This window comes from Denticeps clupeoides, chromosome 3 (genome assembly GCF_900700375.1).
Source record: "Denticeps clupeoides chromosome 3, fDenClu1.1, whole genome shotgun sequence".
Taxonomy (NCBI): domain Eukaryota; kingdom Metazoa; phylum Chordata; class Actinopteri; order Clupeiformes; family Denticipitidae; genus Denticeps; species Denticeps clupeoides.
The window spans coordinates 4,291,777-4,317,601 of record NC_041709.1 but is presented as its reverse complement, the minus strand read 5'-3'; the positions used below and the strand labels follow the sequence as shown (position 1 = coordinate 4,317,601).

Sequence of the window (25,825 nt, the reverse complement as noted above, 5' to 3'; positions counted from 1 at the left end):
CAGCGGCCCGTGGGCTGAAGATTAACCCACGCTGTGCGCACAGACATGATATCCAGTATCTGATATCACTGGAAGTACTTCATATATCACGTTAACATTTATTATCACTCACTCCCGTTCCCACTCACCTCCTGCCTCCGGTCATCCTCCCCAGGGCCTCCAGTGCCCACTCCCCATGCGACAACTTGTTTCCCCGCGCCGCATGTCTGGGAACTTGCGCGATGACAGTAACATATATGGTTGTTTTTGGGCTGAATGGGCGATGTGGTCACACGTCGTCACACATGTTCATCTGTTCAAAATGCTTGAATTATGGCACTGACCATTTATCTGCATGTTTGATACCGGCCGTCATGAAATGCCTGTAGCAGGAAAATGAGGTGGTAGTTACATAGAGGGTAACATGCTTGTGAAATAGAACTGGAAAGGAGATACTGAGTACTGAGAGAGAGAATAAAATGTCAGAGGGAAGAATAAAATGTCCAAAATTAGGATGGAGGATGTACAAGAGAAAAAATTTTATATATTTAAAAGAGACAAGTGTAATTCTTTTTTTTATTAATTAATTTAATTTAAAGAAATTAAATGCGACATCAGCATACACTGCATGGCAAGATTTATAAGGAAAATATGCCTGTAGTATTGTATTGGGATTACAACAATACCATTGTAGTTTTTACAAAACTGAAGACCCAGGACTACGAAATATCACATATAAGGTTATGTAATAAACAAAAATTGCAAATAAGGCAAAAAGTTAAAAACATTTGCTTCTCTCCAAAGCTCGGAGCTTTTGGTGTGATTGCATAATTTCACAATCTTGGGTTTCTTATCATTCACTCAAGCGGATTTTGATGATGACAATAGTGAACAAAGAAGTCATGAAAGTCAAAAGAGTCGACTCTTTTGATTCATCAAACATCAGCGATTCACCAAACACTTTCACCTGCTACCAACACTTTCTGTGCGTTAATTATACTTGTATAGATATGTTTGCAGCACATTTTAGGTACAGGTAAAAGGGAAAATGGAAAAAGAGCTAAACAGCTATAGAGCCTTAACATATATAATTCACCTTTGCTAGGAGTTTTTGTTAGTTACAGGACCCCTCAGAACTGCATTGCATCCGTGAAAATTAGCACATCACACAAGTGCGAATCTCATTGTGTTCAGTCAACAAGCTGAACAATGGATTTCCACCAACCCTGTGCTCTGATTGACCCATCTTCTGTGGGGAGATAGTAACCTAGTGGGTAACACACTCGCCTATGAACCGGAAGACCCAGGTTCAAATCCCGCTTTCTACCATTGTGTCCCTGAGCAACTACTGAATGCCGTAAATGTAAATGCCATAAATGTAGGTGCCAAGACACATCCGCGACTTAATAGCAAATGATCTCCGCTCCTTGGAACTGGTGATATCAGTGATGGTATACTGGATATTTCACATCCAGTCAATTTACACAAATGGTAATACTGCATGAGCAACTACATAAAGCAGAAGAAGTAACCAAAGTAGAAGGTGGAGACAGAATGTTTGTGAATTACAAATTATAATCCAGGTATCAAATTACATGTGTGCGAGATGAGAGAATTACTATTATTGTTTTATCTTTTCAGATTTATGATCTGGAGTGAGACTGACATGTTATGCTTTATTTTGATTTACTGTCACATATGTGGAAGGATGATGGAAAAAAGGCTTCTCCCCATTTTGCACATTGGAGGGTGGTGGAGTGTGGGGAATGCCGCGGTCACACCATGCCTGGGGAGAGTACTCAGTTTGGCTTCCCCCATTAGCCACCATTTACTCAAGCAGCACTCCTTGAAACCATTCATCTGGTTTAATGACCTGAGCTTGATGCTGGCTCCAGAGCCAGTGTAGCCCCATCTGACTGAAGCCGTTCCCTGTCACAGCAGATTACCAGTAATGCTGGATGATAGTGGAGCATAGCAGATCTTTGCCATCAGAGAACGGAGACGTGAATGACTAAGGAGTTTGAGTGATTTTGAGCGATTTTTTGACAATAACAAATGAGCTGGCAGAGAAATGACCCAGCAAGGGCCACTGTGCCCACAGACTGTTTCTGTGAAGTTGGACAAATAGAGGGGAGGAAACATCTACCAGCCCATCATTCAAACAATCATTCCTGACCTTCTTAAAATTTATTAGCTGGATGTATTTGTCAAATCAAATGAATGAATGAATAAAAGAAGAAATGACTCAATGAGAAAAAAAATTGAGGAGCTGTATGGGTGCAATATATACAGCCAATTTCATTACCTCTGACTGAAGTGCTAAAGTTTAAAGTGCTAATGTCAGGATTGCCTGCAGCTGGGCTCCACACCGGAATGCAATCCTGACGCCCCATAAATGCCGGAAGTTTCCGCCCGTTCGGGGTCGCTGGCATTTTCGTGAACTCGCTGCACGAACTTGACCTGGTTTTGTTTCATGCGTTTTGAGTTCTGGCAATCGCCACACGCCTACGGGTTAGTTGTGTTTTTTTCCCTTTTATTTCCCGTTTTTGGCCACCGCGCCATTGTTTATTTGTATTTGTTTGTTTGTTTATGAATAAACCCCTTCCCAGTATGTCAGACCTCTGCGCTTCCTTCCCCCGTAAGTCCGTAGTCGTGACAGAATGCCAGCGACCCACCCAAAAGCGCAGAGGTAGAAAGCAGAGGAGAAGAAACGCCGCGAAGGACGCAGCCCGGCGCGGCGAACGCGGCCGCCAGGGGAGAGACGCGCCGCCCGTTCTGGTGGAGCGTTTTCTCCCCGAGAAGCCGTGGTACGCGTCGCCGCGTGATGACGTCACCCCCGGGAAACTCCGCGAAACCCGGAAGCGACAACGTCGGCGAGTGAGTGGGCGGAGCGAGGACGATGGCGTCGGCAGCAGCGAGGAAGTGATGTGGGCAGCGAGCGCAGAAGATGCGACCCCCACGATCTTCGCCATGTCGAGCCAAGAACTCTGCGCTCTGCTGGCCAGGCTCCCCGTGGACTGGGACGACACGGACGACGACGAGAGCACGGGAGACGAGAGTTGGGCTCCGCCCATCGCGCCAGTCTGCGATCGTCGCAAGGTCCGTGGGGACCCACGTCACTTCCAGGGGGGTGAGAAGCGGCAACAACAACAACGGCGGCGTTCCTCCAGCGAGGAGGTGGGCAGCCTCCAGCCCGAATGGCCAGAGTACTGCCCATGGGAGCTTATCGCGCCATGGGTCCAGGATGTCCGCAGGGTGGACGACCCTTGGAGTCACCGGTGGGAGGACACGGATGACGAAAGCGATGATGACGTGGATTTTCGGTGGGCGGGTCGGTGCCGGGATGGCTCCGCCCAGCGTGCGCGTCCGAGATCATCGCGGCGTCCGTGATGACCCATGTGACTTCCGGGGGTACGAGGTTGACACGGACGACGACCAGGATGACGCCGTTTGGGCAGTCGGTGCCGGGATGGCTCCGCCCATCGCGCCCATCCAGGAGCGTCACGAGGTCCGTGGAGACCCACGTCCCTCCCAGCAGTGTGAGGAAAGCTGGTGGAAGAGGGCGACGGGAGGTCGCCAGCCAGCAACTGCGCTGCCGGGACTGCCTCGCAGGGAATCCTCCATTCCTGCTCCAGTCGCCGACCCGCCTTCCCTCTGCCCGGACGTTCCCCAGCAAAATGGCAGCGCAGCACCAGCGTCCACACCTGCTGGAGAAGACGTCCACCCCCCTCCACACCACACACCTACCACCATCTCCAGCGACGTGCCCAGCCCAGGGTGGGACCGCCCAATTGTCCCGGGACCCTTCAGTGGGGCAGCAGACACAGACGAGATCACTACCATCCTCACGTGTCTGACTGGATCAGCATGGGGCTGGAGCACAACCCTCTGGCAGCAGGGAGAGACAGACAGGAGTTTTCGGGACTTCCAACAGAGACTGAGGGCGGAGTTTGATCGGCCTGAGCCAGGGATCGAACTCTGCCCCTCCACCACATCCAGTGCCAGTCAGGATCCGGGGCAAGAAGACCCAGCACTGGTGGGCGACGAGAAGGTCGCTCCTCCCGAGATCCTGGCTGTGCCCCCTGAGGAGGTCCCGGAGAGCCCAGAGAGGGATCCAGACGACCCTCTCTTCTGTCTGTCTCTGTCTGTGTGTGTCTGTGTGGCATATGTGTCCGTATGTCGCCCCCACTTCCCCTCTTTGTGTCCACCAGATGGCGACCCAGCCGCGGAGCCGAACCCCAGGGAGGAGGTTCCTGACCCGAATGTGCTGGTCCAAGGCGAGGTGGACAAGCCCCAAGGTACCCCTAAGTCCAGCCGGGGGGGTGCTCCCCCAAAGAATTTTTTGGGGGGGTGCAGTTCGGGTTGGGGACTCCTCCTGAGGGGAGGGGAGGTGGGGAAGCGATGGAGCTGGGTCCTCCGGTAGCCAGTGAGGAGGGCGGGCCAGGCATGGGCCTGCGTCTGCCTCCAGAGGGGTGGAGCGCCATAGAGCCCCCGGGTAGGCATGAGGACCCAGCTGGGACAGGCAGGAAGAGGGCCTGCTTGTCCCAACGGACGCAGAAGGGGCTAGCCGGATGGTCTGGCAATGCCCCCCCCTTGGCACCAGGGCCGTGCAGCGAGAGGGGCTGCATAGTCCCAGAAGGCACCAGCCTGGGGTGCCTGAACAGTCGCCGGAGGCTCTGGGACAATCTCCCTGCGCGGTGCAGGGGGTGACACTAGACGTTTCAGAGGGGACATGTGGAGACAGGGCCCACACGTACCCAGATGGATCGGCCCTGATTATTGTGTGCAGGTACGGGAGTCCGGGGCCGCCATGCGGGACCACGCCGGGGAGCCAGGCCGAGGGTCCGGGGCCGCCATGCGGGACCACGCCGGGGAGCCAGGCCGAGTGTCCGGGGCAGTCATGCGGGACCACGCCGGGGAGCCAGGCCGAGGGTCCGGGGCAGTCATGCGGGACCACGCCGGGGAGCCAGGCCGCGGGTCCGGGGCCGCCATGCGGGACCACGCCGGGGAGCCAGGGCCGAGGGTCCGGGGCCGCCATGCGGGACCACGCCGGGGAGCCAGGCCGAGGGTCCGGGGCCGCAAGCCGCGGACCACGCCGGGGAGGCCAGGCCGAGGGTTCCGGGGCCGCCAAGCGGGGGGCAAGTCTGGACCACGCCGGGGAGCCAGGCCGGGGTCCGGGGCCGCCAAGCGGGACCACGCCGGGGAGCCAGGCCGAGGGACCGGGGCCGCCAAGCGGGACCACGCCGGGGAGCCAGCCCGAGGGACCGGGGCCGCCACGCCTGACCACGCCGGGGAGCCAGCCCGAGGGACCGGGGCCGCCACGCCTGACCACGCCGGGGAGCCCGCCCGAGGGACCGGGGCCGCCACGCCCTGACCACGCCGGGGAGCCAGCCCGAGGGACCGGGGCCGCCACGCCTGACCACGCCGGGGAGCCAGCCCGAAGGACCGGGTCCTCCAAGGGGAGGATACAGCAGGGCAGGAGCCCTGTGGTTGCTGCCGTCCGCCCCGCCGCCTCCACTGATGGTACTGTTGGGGCTCCGAGGACGTAGCCCTTGGAGGGGGGGCTCTGTCAGGATTGCCTGCAGCTGGGCTCCACACCGGAATGCAATCCTGACGCCCCATAAATGCCGGAAGTTTCCGCCCGTTCGGGGTCGCTGGCATTTTCGTGAACTCGCTGCACGAACTTGACCTGGTTTTGTTTCATGCGTTTTGAGTTCTGGCAATCGCCACACGCCTACGGGTTAGTTTGTGTTTTTTCCCTTTTATTTCCCGTTTTTGGCCACCGCGCCATTGTTTATTTGTATTTGTTTGTTTGTTTATGAATAAACCCCTTCCCAGTATGTCAGACCTCTGCGCTTCCTTCCCCCGTAAGTCCGTAGTCGTGACAGCTAAAGTTTGCTTTACTTAGTTTGCTGTTCATAGAGCTATCTATCAATCCATCTATCGATTCATCCTTGCATCCATCAGTCCATCCGAAATTTGAATAAATGAGGACAAGTCAATACAAAGTGATTGTGAGTGATCACCTTTATCCTGTGATTAAATATTTATATTCTGAGGGGTGTCATCAAAATGTCCACAAATGTCACAGAATGTCTGAGAAGCATACAAATAAATCATATGATATGACCTTTTTTTACTCTAGACACAACACAAAACACAGGGTTGGTTGATTTTGGACCACTTATAGCAACAAAAAAGCGAAAGAAAAAAAAGCTACAGGTTAGTCTGTGGCAGGCCAGTGGCTGCAGGACCTGTTGGACTAGCCCCACCTTCCCATTCCCCTCCCCTGTTGAAAGTCATGACTTTTAAGTTGTGCAGGCACCATGTGCTTATGTTGCTGAAGTGTTTTATTTCCGTCCTTAGTGGAGTGCAGTTTGGGGGCCGTTTTTTAACCTCCTGCTCCATGATTCCATTTTATCAGTTCTTCTCATAACCCATATCTTCCTGACCTGTCTACCCTGTCTATGTAATGTCTGTGTATATGTGTAGTCAGGTTGATGGACAGTTTTTTGCTGGTACTTGTGACTAGTGACATGGTGTATTGCAACAACAATAAAGGGCTTTTTTCATCGAGATCAACTATTAACATTCCCTTTATTCATAAATGTATATGTTGGATAACAATTATGTCATGGCCAAGGGCTGGACAGGAAATTAAGTACAGAGGCTGGACATAAGGGACAATGGGATTTATTATAAAAAAAAAAAAAAGGAAACTGCGCAAGGGCCAAAAACAGAAATGAAAGGACTTCAAAAACAAACCCACAGGCGAGTGGTGATTGCCAGAACAGAAAACAAACACAAGCTGGAAGGTAAGGTAAGTCTCTGCAACAAATTAATGCGGCCGCATCATCCTGTGGCTGCTCTCTGTATTTAACAGGTCCTAATTGCCCCTGCACAATAAGGCTCAGTTGGGAGCGATTAGGAGCGACCTGTTGATCAGCCGTATGAGCAGCAACTGCATGAGTCCAGCTCCTGGGCGTCACAATTAACCAGTCCAACTGTATATGAAAAAAATTATAATATGAGTAATAAACTTTAATCCTGTGTCGGAACTGTCCATGTAATTAGTAAATAAAAGTTGCTTTTGGACAATTATGTCAGCTAGATAAAGACATTAAAATGTAAATGTATCTCCTGTACACATCGTTTGTCTTGCGTTGAGCATAGCAGCAGGGGGAAATCCAATAACCTCCATTGATCTGCTGAATTTTCTTTGGTCTTATGCCAGGCACTCTGATATAACGCTCTCATAATTTGTGGTTATTCTTCCAAAGGCATTTGTGCTTTAGGATACAAACTGTAAAATTAATGCAGTGTAAAGGGTCATATGAGTTTAAAGTGGTCGATGTTAGGCTCCCTATTAGACGGCAGCAGTGGCCTAAGGGAGCATGTTGGCAAAGCTTACTTTTGGATGGCCATCAAGCCTGAAAGTTCTCTGAAAGCGATATGTGCTACCTTGAGGATGCAGCAAACAAGTGGCTGGGCACTAAGTGTGTGCGTGTTAAAAAGAGAGGACCCTGACCCTGACACATGTAACCTTACCAGAGTTCTCTTGTCCCCTCCAGCATGGCCTGTGCCGTCCTAGAAAAACCACAAGCGCAGCATCATTCATAAAAGTGCTTCTCTGCCCCTCTATATATAGCAGCTCATTTTGCAGCAGGTAGAGCTTTGGACCATGCTCCTGGCTAACATCACCCCCCCCACGCACACGCACCTGAACGCCCCCACCGTCAGCCCTCCCCTGAGGCAACAGCCACTCCTGTATGCCCTTGCTGGCGCAGCTTTAAACTTAATAAAGAAGTATTAGTCATGTGTCGACTCCCATAGTCCATAGTTTCACCATCTCATTCCGATCGCAGTCACTTGTACCGTCCGTTGTACGACCCTGCAGGGAAGCGATGGGTCCGTCCCAGGCCTGCCTGTCCTGTCTCTCTCTCTCTCGCTGTCTCATCTTTCCCTGGGTATCTGCTACATTAACACATGGGTTTTCCTGCGCATCTTCCGAGCTACTCAGCCACACAAACCACTGACAAATGACTCCAAAACTCAGTGCAGAAGCACGGGGGAGGATGGGGCACTGCTACAGCAAAAACGAGCATTGCTCGTGTTGTGCAAGGAAAAGTATTACTTTCACAGATGGCTGCAGTGACGTGAAGGAACGAGAAAATGCAAGCTGAACAAAACACAGACTATTCATTGGGAAGTCCATGATTATTTTTTGGAATAATTTTCTAACGGCCGGGGAGGGCTAGTGCCACCTAACCTCAAAGCTATACGATTAACCCTGGTTTAGGCAACGCCTTAATTGTGGCCGTAACGTGCCTTGGCTGCCTTGTTAAGGTAATTAAACTCAGTCCTGCACTGGCACAAACTCCAGATGCTGGATTAAGACGCCACAGAGGGGTGACACTAATCTGCTGGTTATTAATCTTCATACTTCCTCCCGGGAGATGAATCACCTCGCTGGCAGAGCATGCATTGTGCCCTCCAGTATTCGTGAACTTATAATTGGTCGGCATGTGAAGTTGATGGATGGCGTTGCCGGCACTCTTCACGTATATGATCTGTTCCATAAGATATTAGGGATGAATCCCTCTTTCATAAACCAGAGTCAAACCTCTCTGCTCGATTTATTTTTTCCATACTGGCCGCAGCTCCAGCGAAGTGGATGGTCACGGTGCTTGTGGCAAGGTGCTCCGACTGGTTGATCACACTGAGGGGGTCCATTCATCAAAGACTCATGCAGTCACGGGCCTCTTCAGATTATTGGCAGCTGGATATCGACAGAACAATGCTCTTTGAGCACAGCCTGCAATGCCCAGAGTGCCATTGATTGCAGAGATATGAAGTGCGTTTTTTTTTTTTTTGCATTCACTTTGCTGCGCCTCAACCACGGCTGCGGATTCGGTGGTGGTGTTTCACAGAGAGGCGAGCCGAGAATTAATCACGCCCACCATAGCCAAACTAATCCCTGCCCGGGATGGCTTAGACCAAACCAATCTCACACAAATATCCCGAGACACTGGGTATATGCGGGCCTGATAATGGATCACAAGTCAAGGTTTAACTAATGCTGCACATGAATCAGGCAGCACAATCTTGAACGCTGGTGCTGTTTTATTTCCCTTTTTGTAACTTTAAGGTACACAGTCAATGTAAACAGCACAAAAAAATACTATATTACGCAACTGATTCTTGTATTTCTTAGACAATGCACACATATTGTGCATTTCATGCAAAACATGAATGATGGCTGCAATTCTGTGAAGCTATGCAGGAACGGCAGTCATAATGTCTTCCAGTGTTGGAAATTGCTCACCATGTGCACACTTGAAGACCTTTCTGGCTCATCACTTTCTGGCTTCCTTTGGTAAGCCTGTGTTTGATACCAAAGTACTGTAAACTTTTTTTTTTAGAAAGAAATGCTAACTTTTGGAAAGAGTTCAAAGAGTCTGTAAGACACTAACCAGTGGTACAGTCCTAAGCCCTCACGAATTTAGCAAGAATGGGGTTCTGTAAGCCTGTGACATCATGATTGGCTCAATCTGTTTCTAAAGACTATGAAATTGGACTGCTAATAAAATAATTTATTAATAATAATTATTAATTCTGCTGCTTAGTCCACTCAGTGAACAGAATTGAAATAGAATTTTTACATTTTGCATTTTATGTAAAATGTAGAAGCAAATGTAAAATCACTACTGTAGGCCAGTGGTGGCCTAGTGGTTAAGGAAGCGGCCCCGTAATCAGAAGGTTGCCAGTTTGAATCCCGAGCTGCCATGGTGCAACTAAGCAAGGTATAGTCACCACACGCTGCTACCTTGATTCCTTTTGTGGCTGCCCACTGTTCACTAAGCATGATGGGTTAAAAGCAGAGGACACATTTAGTTGTGTGTACCGTGTGCTTGTGTCTATCACAAAGACTTTACTTTCACTTTTTACATTTGGACTGGACATCTGGCTCTCAAATTTAACCAAAAAAAGAGCTATTTTTAGAAAATCTTTGCTAAATACTTGCTAATCAGAAAAGGAACATTTACTTGCCCTCCTGATTGATGAAGTAAAGTTCTTGGCTCCTTCGATGTCCCATAGATTTTGACACTAGATAAAGCAACCAGAGTTCAAGAAGCATGAAGGTCAAAAGCACTGAAGCAGATCGATAGTGTCATCAAAGCTATTGATCAGATAATCCGTTCATATATCATACTAGACTCGAATGAATGGCGACAGCTCATAACCGGGGTCTAGTGAGAGTATGGACGAGGCTTTACTGGGTGGGAAAAGCTTTGATAGGAAACATCCTCCTACGGTGTGAGACTTCAAACAAAATTCCCTTTGTTTTAAGAATATCTTGGGCGCCTGAAGTGAAAGCTATAGTTACAATTCAGCGGATGAACGGCATCTGAAAGGTCTCTTAACGGCAGACAAAACATGCCCCATTAGATCCTTTTGCACTTGAATGAATTAAATGGATGAATATTTCACAGGGCATAGTGGTTCCGATGCGATTGTGTGAAATTCATCCTCAAATTTTAATTACAGCATTTACATATTAAAATAAATGAATAATAAGATGAGTGAAAAAAGGTGGCTGGTTTAAAAGGATGTGATAATATTTAATTCATATTACGACTGATTCTTTTTTTATTCATGTGAAGTGTGTCAGGACGTTGCTAGAAAGCACATTAAACTCCGTTCAGCCTCCCGCCATTAATTTCCACATTTCCTGTAGCTGATTTCCCCATACATTCGATTAATGCCTACATCTAAATGCTGTGGCACTCTCTGGCAAAGCCATTGGCTTTGGGGATGTAATTAAACAGTCTTAAAAACTGAGAAAAGTTTCCAAAGCTGCTCCACAAAATGTCCATTTTGGAGAGGCTGCAACATGCTGGCCTGGCTCTAGTCTTAGTAGCATTAGCTGAGAATTTAATTAGCCAGTTGATTCATCCATTATTGGACTGTTGGAGAAAGAGAAGAAAATGTCCATTAGGTCCATTATAAGGGTCTAAAGCCAGGTGGTATATTAAAAGATAAGAACACGTGGAACAAAAGTAGAAAAAAAAAAAAAACCCTGATCTATGCTCGGAGTTTTCTGAAATTTCCCAATTCGCTCTTTCCCCTTAAATTTGCTCAGCGGAGCAGCAGCAAAGCAGGGGCTGAACAATTCCCAATAAGTAGTTCCCATGCCCAGGACTTCCCTCAGCAAACACTTAGCATAATTAGAAGGCTACATTATTCATGGCGCGGTGTGATCTGACAGACACTTCCCATGTAGCAGGAACTAATTATTAGCCAGATACATTAACCGTTTTTAATATATTCCAGAGAAACTTCCCTAATCACTCAGAGAATGTATGTTTCCTTCATTAATGTTCTCAAAGTTATTATTTGTTCCTGCCGTGATGTTAAACACTAATTAAGGCTAATAAATCATTCAGTGTGCACGCTCTCCAAGGAGGCGCAGCTTTCTGCTGCTGAGGTTTTGGAGTTGCCTGGAAATGAGAATGACTTATATTGTTGATAAAACCACATTAGTGCAACAGCAGTCACAAAGAGACATTGTCTCCCATCACCATCAATAAATAAGCTCATTGCAACATGCTGATGGTGAATGTGTACAATTTTGCACCATTAGTCGCATAAGTACCAAAATAAATTAGATCAATCCTCACTATCCAATGTCTTCTAAAGGCAAATTGAGTCAATATGTGGCACAGTTATGAAGTTAATAGTTATGAAGGAAGTGGTTTATATAATTTTCAATTAAGTTTGCATTAGGCTCATATCAAAAACAGCAAATAACTAAATAATTAAGGCTTCTGGGTGTTTCATATCACATAACAGTACTCACCTTGATATGCAAATGAATAATCATATGTTTTTTGGGGGGGTTGATACTTAATTGATAAACTAAGCAGAGAAGAAACCACTTATTAACATAATTGACTGAGCATAAAACTGGAAGTTCTTTTAAACTCGGTGTGCCTTCGAGCATAGTATTTCCTCTCTAGTCTGTCTGCATGCTGTGAAACGGCACAGCAGCCCATGAACCAGCATGGTACACTGAGTGGCTAATTACTGATATGTGTTTTTGAAGGTCTCCACAGAGAAAATTACAGAAGATGTGCTGGACAAAAAAATGGTCTGCTGTTCATAATAGCAAATTATCAGCGCTGCAGTGCCTCAGAAAAGATGATCCAAACAGGCCAAACGTGCAGAAACATGTCCACAAAAATGTGTTCAATTATGGTTGTTAATTATTTGATTAATCAGCAGAGAAACATTTAAATTGTAAAAAAATAAATAAAATAATAAAAGTTTAACCAAAAATGTAGGTTAAATAAAAATTGGGTTAAGGCTCCAGAGTTCTTTTTTTTCCCAAAAAATCTGTGCTGCACTGGTTGACATTCTGTTGCCCAGATGTCACCTCCCTATGCTGACAGCTTTATTAAGAGCAAGAGATTAGATGTGTTTTCCTTTTCCCTTATTATTTTTCCAGGGCATGTTCACAACACTTCCTGCCCAGGAAAGGAGGCTCCTCCCAAGGCCCTGTAATACCATGGCCCCCGGCCTAGCGGGGAACACGTAACTCACCGCAGCCATCATAAAACACATTGCGGTGGCCTAACCTACATTACCGCATCCTAAATTAACTTCTTTCTGCTGTGCCATCACAATACTCTCCTTACCTTTTTTTCTGATTCAGTAGTGATCATCTCCGGAACTGAAATTGAACCCGTTAATGAAATCTATTCATCTACTGGGAAATGTCGAAATTAAGGTAAATGTGCGGGTAAAAAGAAAAAACTGCACAGGAGCTAAGAGCTCCATAAAGGAGGGATGAGCTAAAATGAGCTTGAAAGAGAACCTTCATCACCTGGCCTTTCACTTTTGCTTCCATTGTGACAAATGCATGTCACTTCTTACTTACCACAACGTGATTTACGATGCCCCATAAACAAGATAAAGCATATGTGAGATTCTGGCGATACACCATACATGCTGACACTGTAGGAACAGCATCATTAACATGTGCCTGGCTTCCCACAATGAAAGTGCCAGCTGCATGCACAAACAAGCAAAAAAAATGATAACTCTCTAAGGGGATTTCTGCCAGCACCAGGTATGAGGCCTATCACTTAGCATCAGCACCCATGTCGTGGGTGGTGGTGTCAATGAACCAGTATTAGGCTAAGGTGTAGGTGGGAACACAGAAATAAAAAGTAATAAATAGCAAACAACAAAAATAAGAGCAATGTGGTGAGAACTTGGCCCTGTTTGTGGATAGCAGGGAGGAAGAAGGGAGGAATGGCGTTCATACACTCACCTGACATCTCCTGGGTCTTCGGTCACCAGCACATCAGTTTTGCAGCTGGCAACGGGGTTGATTGACAGCTCCACCGGAGGCACCACAAAGCTCTTGCTGACAGGCAGCCACAAGCCCTGGCCAAGGCTGTAGGTTGACCTGCATTGACAGTGACAAAAGCACTATGGAGGAGCTTATTCATTGCTGGGTGAGGTGGCAGCAGCTCATTAGGACACCAGCAATGGACAAAAGCCCCTCATTGAATGAGCATCGGACACAGACCGCAAAACAATAAATAAAATTTGTTGTATTGGTTTATCTGTAAAAACACATGATTATTAAGTGATATTAACTGCAGGACACTGTAGACCTTGTAGACAGACTGAGGAAACTACACATATGTATTCAGGGGTAATAGTGAAAAATTACCCCTGAATTCCTTAGAGGTAAGCAAGAGGAATTTATTTAATAAAAAAATTTAAATAACTTATTTTAATGAAAATAAATAATAAATAAAGTATCACAAATTTTCTCAAAAACAGGTGCATTTTAAGAAAGATGTACTACATGCAGGAAGTTCTGGATATAAATAGGACGTTTTAGGTGCTGGTACAAATTTGTCGAGTTGCCTCGTGTTGTTGCATTTTTAACTACCAGTTCCACAGTGCCAGACTCAGTATCCATTCACACCTGGGCTGTCGTTGTGATGCCACACGCTTTCAGAAAGCTGTGCTTTTGTATAGGTTGGCCGTGGATGTGAACGGCGAATAATAATAATTTATAACTGAGTTGTGGTGTTCGGATGAAACCTGTGAAATGTAATAAACCCCCTTTAAATACTCATCACCTGCCATGGAAGAACAGGAGTTAGCCCCAGAGATGTATATATTTTTTATATTTTTTATATCACATGACGGTGGCAAATTAATATTTAATACGTTCATTTAGAACCTTTAACCATTTACGGAAACACATTTACAAGCAGTGAATCATAGAAACTAAAGACTGGAAGTTTGAGTTTGCTGAATGCTCATTTACGGCAGAAATTGGCCCAGACTGAAATAATAGAAATTAATTTACCGGAACTCTGAAGTCAGAATGGGCAGCCAGTGTCAGTTTAGTCAGTTGGTAAACTTCGAGAGAATGACATAATATATTGTCGCTTCAGTCCAAGTAAATATAATATAAATTGCATAATAAGGAGAACTTCTACTCTCAGAACACTGGTCGAACCTGATATTTATTTATTTATTTTGCAGCCATGTCTGAATGCCGTCAGCCCTGTGTATTCGCTAGCCCCACTCTAGTTTTCATTTAGTTTTCATAATCTTTGTTTAAACATATCTTAATCAGAACAGTGACTTGTTAATCACTTTATGCAAACTTGCATTGCAGTTATGCACTTACTATGCTGACATTCCTGATTAAGTGCTTAATATTTTCTGCAATAGATGGATCATTAGCCTTCCGAAATGAGTTTACTTACCAACAGAGAGGGAATATTAAGTGGTCTACCATCCGTTCGGGTTTGAACCAAGTAAGCTGCTGTTGCAGTATAAATGTACACATCACCTACATTTCTTGAGTTTGCCTAAGAATGCTTTGCTTTTAAACAAAAGCATTTGGCACCATATGTTATTAAGAAAGACTCATTATTCATGACTCTGTGCTTGTTTTGACAATTTAGCAGTAATTCATGGGATGGTGACCTTGATGGTATTGTTACTACTGTTAATCGAACACACTATCAATTATGTAACAATTCAGTTTGATGCTACATAGAAGGAGAACCCTTGCAGACAGACCATACCATTTTCCTTCCCTCTATTGTTTTTGGACAAAGTAATGAATGAATGACAGTGTCCTTGCTTATTGGATCTGGGTTCCTCTGTCTGCAGTTCTTAAACAGGGTGGCGGGCCTAGGCCCTGACCCCAGTTACAGACAAGTGCACTGTGAATCACAGAAAATCAATGCACACTTCCACTCATAAATAAGGCACTGATGGCTGGTCCTTACTCATCCCTTACTCACCCTTTCTCATCAACTGACACCAGAGGGCCCATCGATTGGCTCTCCCACAACCCCCCCCCACTGGTTCCATTAATCACTCACATTCAGAGAGGCTGTATTAATTATGGTGGAGAATCCACAGGCTATCGCGTTGACTAGGAGCAAGCATGGGCTTTAGGAGTCTGGTGGGCTCCCTCGCTCTCCGTTTGTTGCAGCGAGGCCAGCGGGCAGCCGCTGCATGGGCCTTTTGCCAAGCGGTATCTATCGGATCGGACTATCGGATCAAATCGGCCAAAAGAATCACATTGCTTCTCATGGGAGCCCTTATCACCAGGCCGACGCTGATTGGCACTACGATGGAATATCACAGCTCTCGGCTAACCTTTTTCTTGGTTCTACCATAAAAAAGAAATTAATAAATAATTTAATCGCTACAGAACACAGCATAAATCATGAGCAAAAATATTTTAGCTGCCTTTTGCGTACAAAACGTTCAATGCGCAATTTGGTTTTCAGTGCAAAATGAGCAGCAACTGTTGAAATTTCCTTGTTATGAGGCACTTTTAACACAAATTCATTTAAAGCAGAATCATCTACTTAAATGTACAAATCTATGCCATAAAAAACCAAGACCAACATGATCTACCCTTTAATTATACATCTCCAGAGAGAAGAGCTTATAAAGCAAATTTTAAAAAGCAGAATCATCACTGATCCCTATCCCCAAAAGTTCCAAGTAGTAATTAGCTAAAGTGTTATGATTTTACAGCAGAACATTTGCGAACTGCCCCAACTGAATCATTGCAAAGGTTCAGAAATTCAAGTGCCTGAAGGCTGGAGGTATAAATCTTTATCAAAAGACTGACAGTGGCCTGACAGAAAAAAAAGACACTGAGGAGTTTAAATATAGCTGAATTGAGTGGTGAAGCAGAATTCACCTGTGAGTTGTGGTGGCTCCCCCACACCCCCAGAAATGTCAGTAAGAGCTCCTCCGTCAAACTGAGTGCTTGTCACAAAGCCTCGTGCTAAGAGCTTCTGAAAGCGCCCTCAAGAAGAGAGCTTTGGGCCATTTCTTCAAAAAGGGCTGCAGTGGCAAAAGCCCTATGGGCATCTTCGCGTACCCTCTAGATTTGAACTAAGGGGGAAGGGGCAGCGGTGAAGGGGCATGCTGGCGGGACCCAGCTGGGGGACTGAAATATGTATGGGTTGAGACTCTCTTTACTGTGTGTCCAGTGATCTGTTCAGACAGGGGACAGAGGTGCTGACTGACAAGTGTGCTCACCTGAAAATCTTCTCTGGCGCCTGCTCCCCCATGACCAGGTCATAGCCTCTCTCCAGGTTTGTGTAGGGCCAGGGACTGTGCACAAACAAAAAAAGACAACATGCGCCTCAGTTTGGGGAAGAAGATCAAGGTCATGCAGTCTTGGTGCATTCATGAAGCTGCACTGCATTAGACGCTTTTCCAGTGCAGAAACAAACCCCCATTCATTTCTATTCTGCTGGGTGTCACTCAAGGGGTGGACAACAATATACAAACACTGAAAGTCCCATCAGTCCCAGCTGCAAGCTTGGTAAATAACTACATTATTTTGGAATGATGGAATTTTTATGAGTATTTCTAAAACGCAAATGCTCAAACAACAATGCATAGTTGAGCCTCCCTGAATAGAAGACTCCATATTAACACTGTGCGTCATCACCAAAGTGAGCTAATAAAAAAATTGAAAATCACATAAAATATGAAGCACAGCAACTACTGTTTGCTGAAGAGCCAGATTTCTTTGTTAAAGTTCATTAATGTTCATTAAACTAGGAATGACAAAAAAATGGTTGTCATATTTTCTTTTAATTTTCCAGTGTGAAGCTTTAAATATCACACTTTGTCAGGGCTGAGTGCAGTGGAGGGGTCTGGGAGTCGGGGGACATCGCAGGCGTTTTATTAGACCAGCTGTTGGACCAGCGAGCTAATTAACATGCGCGGTCAGTCAGGACTTACACTTCGCCTGCCGCGCCAGCGGAGTGTTAAAGAATCTCCTGGCCATCCTCCTGGCCCGTTTCACTTTCCTCTGTCTCGCTCCTATTTGCGCGCTCACCTTCTCTTCCATCTTTTTTTTCCAGGACAGTCGTGGCCGGGACTTACCCTTCGTTGCGCCCCCAGTCGCTGCGAATGCACAGGTGCTTATGCACAGGGTCCGGGGAATAGCCCTCATGACAGCTGCATTCTCCTGCAGGGGAGCAGAGTGACAGATATATTCATTTATCCCCGCTGCCGAATAAATTACCAGTGTGTCTACCAGGGCCGTCCTGCTCATCCATCACTGGCCCTGGGGTTGTCCAATAAACAGTTGGCAGGGCCCTCGCCTTGGCAGCTCCCCGCTAAATCCCTCCGCCTTTTGGTCGCCCCCCCCCCTACCGATTTCTGCCCCCTCCCCTTGACCCCGCCACTGCAGCCTCACCTGTCCCTTCTACAACCCTGAGCAGTGGTATTTGTCACCCCACGAATCTGTGCCCTGGGGAGACGGCTGCCATGGCCTGAGGATGATTGGTCGGGAACAAGAGGTGAGGTCAAAGTCTGCAACATACCTCTGTCACATCTTGCGGGGGGGATCAGAACCACCAGAATTATGGTAGATCATTGCCACTTCCATAGCTGTCTGGGCCACCAACTTACATTAATCATGTCTAAAAACCTCCTAATAACTGTAAACCTGTCATGTATAATTGAGATAAGGATTTAACAAAAATAAAATCTCAGGATCAGATTTAAAAATAAATCCTCTGTAGGATTTTATGTATATGTTTATTTATGTTTATTTTTTGTCTTTCTTGACAGAGATATGAAGCTCTGAGTTACAGCCTTCTTCCTCCTCTTCCTTGTTACTGAACTAAAAGACTCATACTGCCAGCAAAATGAGGTAAAAAACAAGCCCATTTACCGGTTTAAGAAGTGAAAGATAATCAAATGGCCCTTTTAAAATTCACCAGTGGCCTTTGCCACAGCTTAGATCAAAGTGGCAAAGGTATCCGCTGTTTCCCTGATTCGTACGGAAAATCAAAGGGGAGAGGGCCAGAGGGCGTTTTTATTTATTTATTTGTTTAGATATTTATTTAAAACCCTGGGGAGTTGATTTATGATCTGTCAGGAAATCCAAGCCACAAGATTAATAAAAGATGCTTTTCCTTGAAAAGAAAAGAAAAAAAAATAAAGAAATAAATATAATAATACCCTATAGTACAGGGCTGTGCAGACAGCCTGGCCCTGGGAAAGATTGCCTTTCCTTATACTAAGGAGTGCATTTTGTTTGTTGCCACACAGAAAACGAGAAAGAGACAAAAAAATAAATACACTCTGCCTCGTTCATATAGTTTGCATGCAATAGCGATGCCTGCTATCTAGAAATTCAGCCACAAATATATATGAAGTGGTGAAATGGCCTTAATTGAAGTTAAACAACATATTTCTGCCTGAGCTTCTCAGACACTGTAATTAAATTTAGATTTCATTAGAGTTTATGAGAGGAAAAATGCACTCTGCCATCAAAATAAAGTCATATCTCACCGCATCCTGAGTAACAGAGGGGACTATGGAGGACAGTATACAGCTACTGCCCCTGCAAAGATTATAAGATATCTTTGCAAAAAAGGCACCTATAATTTCTCAATATCATTCTGAAATTGACTTGATGTCTGTACACATAATATTTTATGTGTACAGGTTACATAAGAACTGATGAAAACAAGGTCTATATCTACCATAAGGGTCCCATGGCACTATAATGCATTGAGGTCAAAGTTATGAGGTTCTACTATTGTACAGCCAAGGAATATGAGAAAGAAATATAGGATTTTGACAGACTGTTCCCTAACAAGCCAGCCGCCAGGGTGCAAGGAGAATATTACGTGGGAGAAATTACAATGTCTGGTTAATGCTGACTGCATTACTCATTCATTTACACGGCCATTAGGTTACAGATTAAGGCACGTTTCTGAGCTAATTCACACTGTGCAGAATAATGACATAGAAATGACTCACACAGGTGCTGCTGGAGGGTCTACTGTCATATCTTATTTGTTAGATCGGGTCTGTGCATGCATTCTATAACATTCTATAGCACTTTTTATGACGTGCATGTCGAAAGATGCAAGCGTAAAGATGAAAGGGGCACAATTTTCTTACGAAAAAGCCTGTGGGCTCAGGCATGGCAAAGGGCGCAAACAGGCCCCCTTCTTTTTCTTAAAATAACGTTCACAACTCTTCCTTGAAAGCACAGCGTGACGCGGCACTACAAAAAAGCCCACTCCGGCAGAGAGGGGCCTTTAGCTTCAGAGGTTCGTATTCCTCTATTTTAGCATTCAACCCTTCCTCGCAGCGCTGGCGCCCCTCATTTCTCCCACAATGGCCTGCTTCACCTTCTTCTTCAAGCCCAGGATCCTGCGATATGAACACACAAATACAATCGGCATTGTGCATTCTCTCTTTCTCGCTACGTACTATTTACAGCTATAAATGTAAAAAAATATAGCTGTCACTTATATATATTTGTATGTAAATATGTTCTCTTTTTACGCAGAGGAACGAAGGACAGAAAGTAAGGAAATGTATGGACGGGCAACTAATCATCAGCGGCTATTTTGGGTTGGTGAAAGTCCGTATGATTAATGACTAGTTTCATTAGAATGCCTCCACTGCCTCACAAAGAGCAGTGCGGCCAATTTTCCGATTTCAAGGTTCAAAGCATGGGCGCCGGGAAAGAAATATTGTGTCTGCAATGCCGTTCTGACAAATCCATGCCGATGCAATTCCATGGAGAACCTTAAAGATAAAAGGTATCATGTAATCCATCCCACAGAGGAAGATGAGTGCAGTACATGGGAAAGTAAGAGCGTGTGAGTGTGTTTTATGCGGGAGGGAGTAGAATGAAGGTGTACAGATAAATGCGGTTCATAAACGTTGTGCGCTGTTAAAATGACGGGGTTGTTTCAGTGACTATTAGCCGCAGTGGCTGTAGGAAACCATGTAATATTTACAACTGGTGTGTAAAAGAAAAAGAAAAAAAAATCATAAAGAAGCTCGGTTGACTTTTATTAAGTCGTGGGGTAAAAACCTATAGATTCTTCATTTTCCAGGCTCTGTGGGCGCTGAGAATCGAGAGGCGGTGAGGGTGTCAGGACAATGGGAGTATCGACGGAGATAACCTTGCGGTTTAATCAGCCACTGGTGTGGCGGGGCGGAGATGAGATTGAGCTGGCCATAACCCAAATACGTTCCCTCCACACACTGATGTACAGTGGCTGTAGAGATGAAGAAGGGGAAGGAGAAGGAGGGGAGGGGAGAAGAGACGAGGCAGAGTCTCTCTAGCACACAGCACTTTATGAGATAAAGGAACACAGTCACACTGAGAATGATGGCTTTGGCCGGCTGACAATGGACATGTGAAGAATGTAAGGGGGGAAAGTGTCTGTGGGGGTGTGTGTGAGCAACGTTCAGATCAAATGTGCCTATACCATGACACGGTTTCACACGGCAGAACACCAGTCATGTTGATGGAGTAGCTGAACTGTCTAGCTTGCAGTGGTTGGACTTCTCTCTTTTTCTCTCCGCAGTGCAACACAGTGATACACAGAGCACCTAGAAAACACATTTCCTTTCACAATCCAAATAGTACAGTATATGCACGATTGGTTCCCTCCTTTCCTCTTCTTTTATACATCTTGTTCAAAGGGCCAGCAGAGCACATTACAAATGTGACCTCAGCTATTGTCATCTCTACCAAACCAAAATACAACTTGTGCTACTTACATCTGTCTGTCCTACAGTTCTTGTAGTTCTAGTTTGGCACTGTCATGGCCCATCTGCACTCTGTGTCTTGTCTTATGTTGTAAATTGTTGCAGCGTTGGCTGGAGAACCCCCTGTGAAGTTTTATAGGGCTGGAACAATAAAATGCTCATTAAATCTTGAGGCATGCTGATATATTATCACTATTTTGATATCAGTGAATCTGAAAATGCTCCCAATGTGCACCGTTTTATATTTTACCCCTCCAAATCAGCACCAACAGTGTCACTTTATTTTGTACCACACTAGACTTTAGTATTTTTAATTTTTTTGTTTTAGTTGCCTTTACTTTGATAGCTGCCCACAACAGCTATGGAGATATCACACGACCACCAGAAGTATCCTGGTCTGATAAAAAAAAAAAAAAAAAGTTTTCCCTCCAGTTCTAAAATATTATTTTCACTGTATTCAGAATTGAATCCCATGTTTGCTAAGAGTTGTGCAGTTTTTTATTTATTTATCTATGCTTAGTACTAAAGATGGAAAAAAGATTAATCAACAACCTAAAAAATGTAAAATTAAGGGCAAATCAAATACTGACATCAGACTCAGAATTGGTATGTGCCATTGTGATTGTACTGAATGCTTCCTTTTCAAGTGCATCACCCTAAGAAGAAGAAGAGATGAAGAGCAGCATCAGGTGAAGAGATCCAGGTGAAGCGCAGGCGAGAGCATACTGCAAGCAAGATGGTGCAAACCTGCTGTGGGTAGATGTTTTTTATTATATTTTGGGCTGATATTACATTTCCAACTTCTATTATGCAGTCTGGTGGCAGCCCAGCCTTATCACTTGCTATCAAGGGCATATCAAAGCAAGTATTTATTTAGCCTCAGATACGGGTGTTGGGAGCCACTGGGTTTGCTATTATTATAGCATATTTTACAATAGATGTGTATCGTGTGCCGTTTGTTTGCTTGCCTCAGAGTCTGAGGCTTATCTCACGCTCAGACATTTGACTTTCATTCAACGGCCATGCAAGTTCACAGGGCCAGGAAATGAATTTAGATCCCCATTTCCTTTCTATGACAGCTTATCGTCCGCTGCAGTGCACTGCCGATGCTTAGTTTTACAAACCGACAAATTGCAAGGGCTGTTTAGTGGCCCCGAGAAGAGCTGGGGAAAATTTAATGCGAAAGATGGAGGTCCTCCCAGCAAAAGAGAGAGAGTGAATGTGCTGCTTGCTCAATGCTCTGCTTCACGCTACTAGAAGAGAGTCTTGAGATGGAAGGCTGGACAAATTAAGAGACTCGCGCCTGGAAAGTTGCTAAGTGCTCCAGAGACCTCTGCCAGCTGTTCTCACACTTCATTTGCAGAAGAAGAGAAACATTGTTGCTTTTGCTGGTCGATGTGGAGAACATCACACCTTCACAGAGCAAGCGGGTAATAATTAATTGGCTACATCTAACAAAAAAAAAAAAAAAAAAAAAAAAAACAGGACAGCACTTTTTATTTCAGGTTTGTTAGTTAACTGACTATAAGAAAGCAACATATACATATACATACTTGTTGGCTGCTGTTAATTCAGTCTCATTGCAACATATGATGATAGTGTGTAAGACAGTTTTGAAGGTTAAGATAGGCAACTCTGAAGATTCCATATTTGGTTATGTAATATATTCTTCAAACCAGTCTTATTCTCCATGGTCTCTATCAAGAGCAGGCATGTCCAAACTTTTCACTATTTTCACTATCATGTAAGTTACATGCAAACATAGTCATATTGCTAACTGCTAAGCTTTTTAACTTCAGATAACAATTTTAACAATACGGCAAAAATGCCACCAACAACATACGTTTTAGCCTGAATCCAGTTTCACAGATACTTATAACTGGATCTGGAGATTCAAAAGTGCTAAAAAGCTGCTAAAAACAAATTATGTCACATTTAAGGGGTGGAGGACTGGAAAATCTGTGTACAACAGTGATCTTTTTCTTACTTCTTTACTTCAGGAACTTTGCCAACTGCCAACCCCATGGTTCCTGCTTACCTGCTTGCTCGTGATTCCCCAGTCCTCCCTATTTAAGACTTCCTGCTTCAGTGTTCTGGTATTGTACCATGAACCAATGTAAGTGAAGGGCGATGCCGGTTTGCATTCAGCCGATCTGCTTATTTTGTGTTTGGTTTTGCGATAGTCCTGGTTTTGGTTGGAGGCAGAGTGACTCTGTCTAACGGTGCTGACTACACATCTAATGGTGCATCTCACAATTAGCTATGTAAGAGCACCTGAAGCTGTAAGGAGTGCATTCTGTAACTTTAAGAACATCTGTGTGGGTTTCCACAAGACCTCCTTGAGTGATTGATAATTATATATATCGTATTGAAGAAAGCTTTTCATGAAGATCCTGGGCTGCCTCTAAAAGTAAGAAAGCATGAAAGGTATCATTTCAGATATCCTTCTGCTTTAGGTTTTCCCACTCACATAGCCACATTCCTTTTTTCTATGCAGGCCCAATTTTCATTCAATGCACAACTAGGACTGGGCAAGTAAAATAAAGGCCACTATGTGGGACAAGCAGAAAAGGAATTTAAAAAGCCCCATTTCTATGTTCAGTCCACCTGTGCGAGCAAGAAGAATAAGCCGAAGGAAAGTCTCTTCGAAGATCTGCTTTAATTTCTCCTGTGTGATAGATACGTAACATCAGTAGGGACACGGCGCAGTGGTTGCTAATTACTGCCGTCAAAACACCTTGAGTGTACCTGGCGCACTGAAGACTCCTGACAGAACGGAGAGCTCATTTCCATAGAGGAACTGCTGGGACACATGAGAGGAAGCTGCATGGCTTGACCCTATATTTATTAACCAGTTGATCAATTCATGCAAACCATATCTGATCTGAAAGGCTTGCAGGGACATTAAGGGGAAACTAAAACACCCCCCACTCCCAGCTTTTTGTTTCATTTGCATGTGAATTTATTCAGTCACTGTGTTTTCCTGCACAGTTTAGTCAAGCTATGGTAGTGGCTCAACTAGCCCATTTAATCAAGCTACTGTTCTTGTACCAACACACCAGAACAGGAAGGGAATTTATGGACCGATTTACAGTACAATCTGTTTTGTTTATCATCAGGGGTTAAAACTCGTTTGTTCTCTTGCCTTCCCTAAATTTTAAGGTTGATCCTATCCATGTATTTTTTATATATTGTATTTGTTTTAAAGATTTGTATCTTTTTTATTTTTTTTTTCTGCACATATGTGCAAGAACTGCTATTAAAATGCTCCAGAAATAAACAGCATGTTCTCTGCTATGTTTCTTCTGTCACTTCTGGGTCAAACTGGGTCGACTGTGGTGTAAGCAAAGAAGCCTAATGCAAGTTTGGGTCCATACAAGGGTCTCCTGATCTATGGCTGTGTTAGAAGTTCATTTTAGTGCATGAGTTGTATGGTGGCATGGCAGATAGTTTCATGGCCTTATACCTTCAACCTCATGGGTTCAAATTCTGGATTTGTGTGTGGGGAATTTGTATGCTCTCTGTGTATTGCCAAAGGTTCTCCGGTTCCTCCCCTGCCCAAATTACCATAGCTGAATTGTGTGTGTGTATGTGGTAGTAGCCTAGTGGTAACACACTCGCCTATGAACCAGAAGACTCAGGTTCAAAACCCACTTACTACCCTGAGCAAGACACTTAACCCTAAGTTGGTCCAGGGGGGACTATCCCTGTAACTACTGATTGTAAGTCGCTCTAGATAAGGCCATTTGATAAATGCACTAAATGTAAATGTAATGTGTGTGTGTGTGTGTGTGTGTGTGTGTGTGTGTGTGTGAGTCTGCATCCTGCGGTTGACTGGCCCTTGGTGAGTCCCTGCCTTGCAAACATGTTTAACAGTTATGAGTGACTTTGTCACACTAACACAATCATAAAATGTTTCATGTCAGGTGACATGTAATGTCGAACTTGTTGACCACCAAGCTCCAACCAAATAGATAGATAAGAAATATCTCCCTAAAATGAAATACAGCCTAAAAAGATTATAAAAATAAAAATAAAAAATATTCTGACGTGTATGTGTGGGTTATCCATTCATTCTTTAAAGCCTCTAATCCATAATCCATAAGTAATGCCTGGGGTCGGGCCAAGCAATCATTACACACTATGAACTTGGCCTCACCATCTATGAGGCTTAGACCTTGTCCCACAGTCCCCAACTTGCCAAATTAGGCTAGGTTGGAGAACATGCATGCCAGGCACCACAACTACACACAGTATTAATTTTTACAGAATGTAAACATTTATTCTACTATAATGTAGCAGAAACAGAATTATATGGTTTTTAAATCCTGTCTTCTCTATCACATTTGCTAATAAATTAAACACTGCATTGCATATATTAAGAAATGATACCATGCAAATCTCCCTGTCCCAAGTCATGTGCACGGATGACATAGCAGTCAACAATTTAGGAAAAAATCCAGCATAGTGCATTATTTATTTAGTTTAAAATGCCCTCATGCCCGGTGATATACTGCACATAGCACACAGCACTACACTGTGTGTAATCAATTTTAATGGACCCCTATTTAACAGAACATGCCAGGGTAACTACATTGCCCTGGGATACAGCCTGGAACTGCATTCCGAAGCGCTGCAGCAGCAGCATGCCACAGTTTACAGTCCTCTCCGGCAAGTCCTTTTTATTTTCTACTGAGGAGCGAAATTGGATAATTGATGTTGAAAAGTGATT

General features: G+C 44.8%; 1 protein-coding gene and 1 long non-coding RNA gene across 5 annotated transcripts in view; one reads left to right on the top strand and one right to left on the bottom strand.

Moving 5' to 3' along the window:
• The window catches only part of astn2 (astrotactin 2), a 260,288-nt gene that overhangs the window by 93,960 nt on the left and 140,503 nt on the right, over nt 1-25,825 (bottom strand). For all 4 annotated transcript variants that reach the window (XM_028971803.1, XM_028971806.1, XM_028971805.1 and 1 more), the window contains exons 8-10: nt 17,446-17,530; nt 16,588-16,662; nt 13,316-13,453 (exon numbers count right to left, since the gene is read on the bottom strand). In XM_028971803.1, coding sequence (XP_028827636.1) covers nt 13,316-13,453; nt 16,588-16,662; nt 17,446-17,530 — 298 coding nt within the window. The remainder of the gene's footprint in view (nt 1-13,315; nt 13,454-16,587; nt 16,663-17,445; nt 17,531-25,825) is intronic.
• On the top strand, nt 22,128-24,206 carry LOC114785512 (uncharacterized). The gene is made up of 3 exons (XR_003749069.1): nt 22,128-22,523; nt 23,094-23,209; nt 23,591-24,206. It is a non-coding gene; the product is annotated as an uncharacterized LOC114785512 (long non-coding RNA).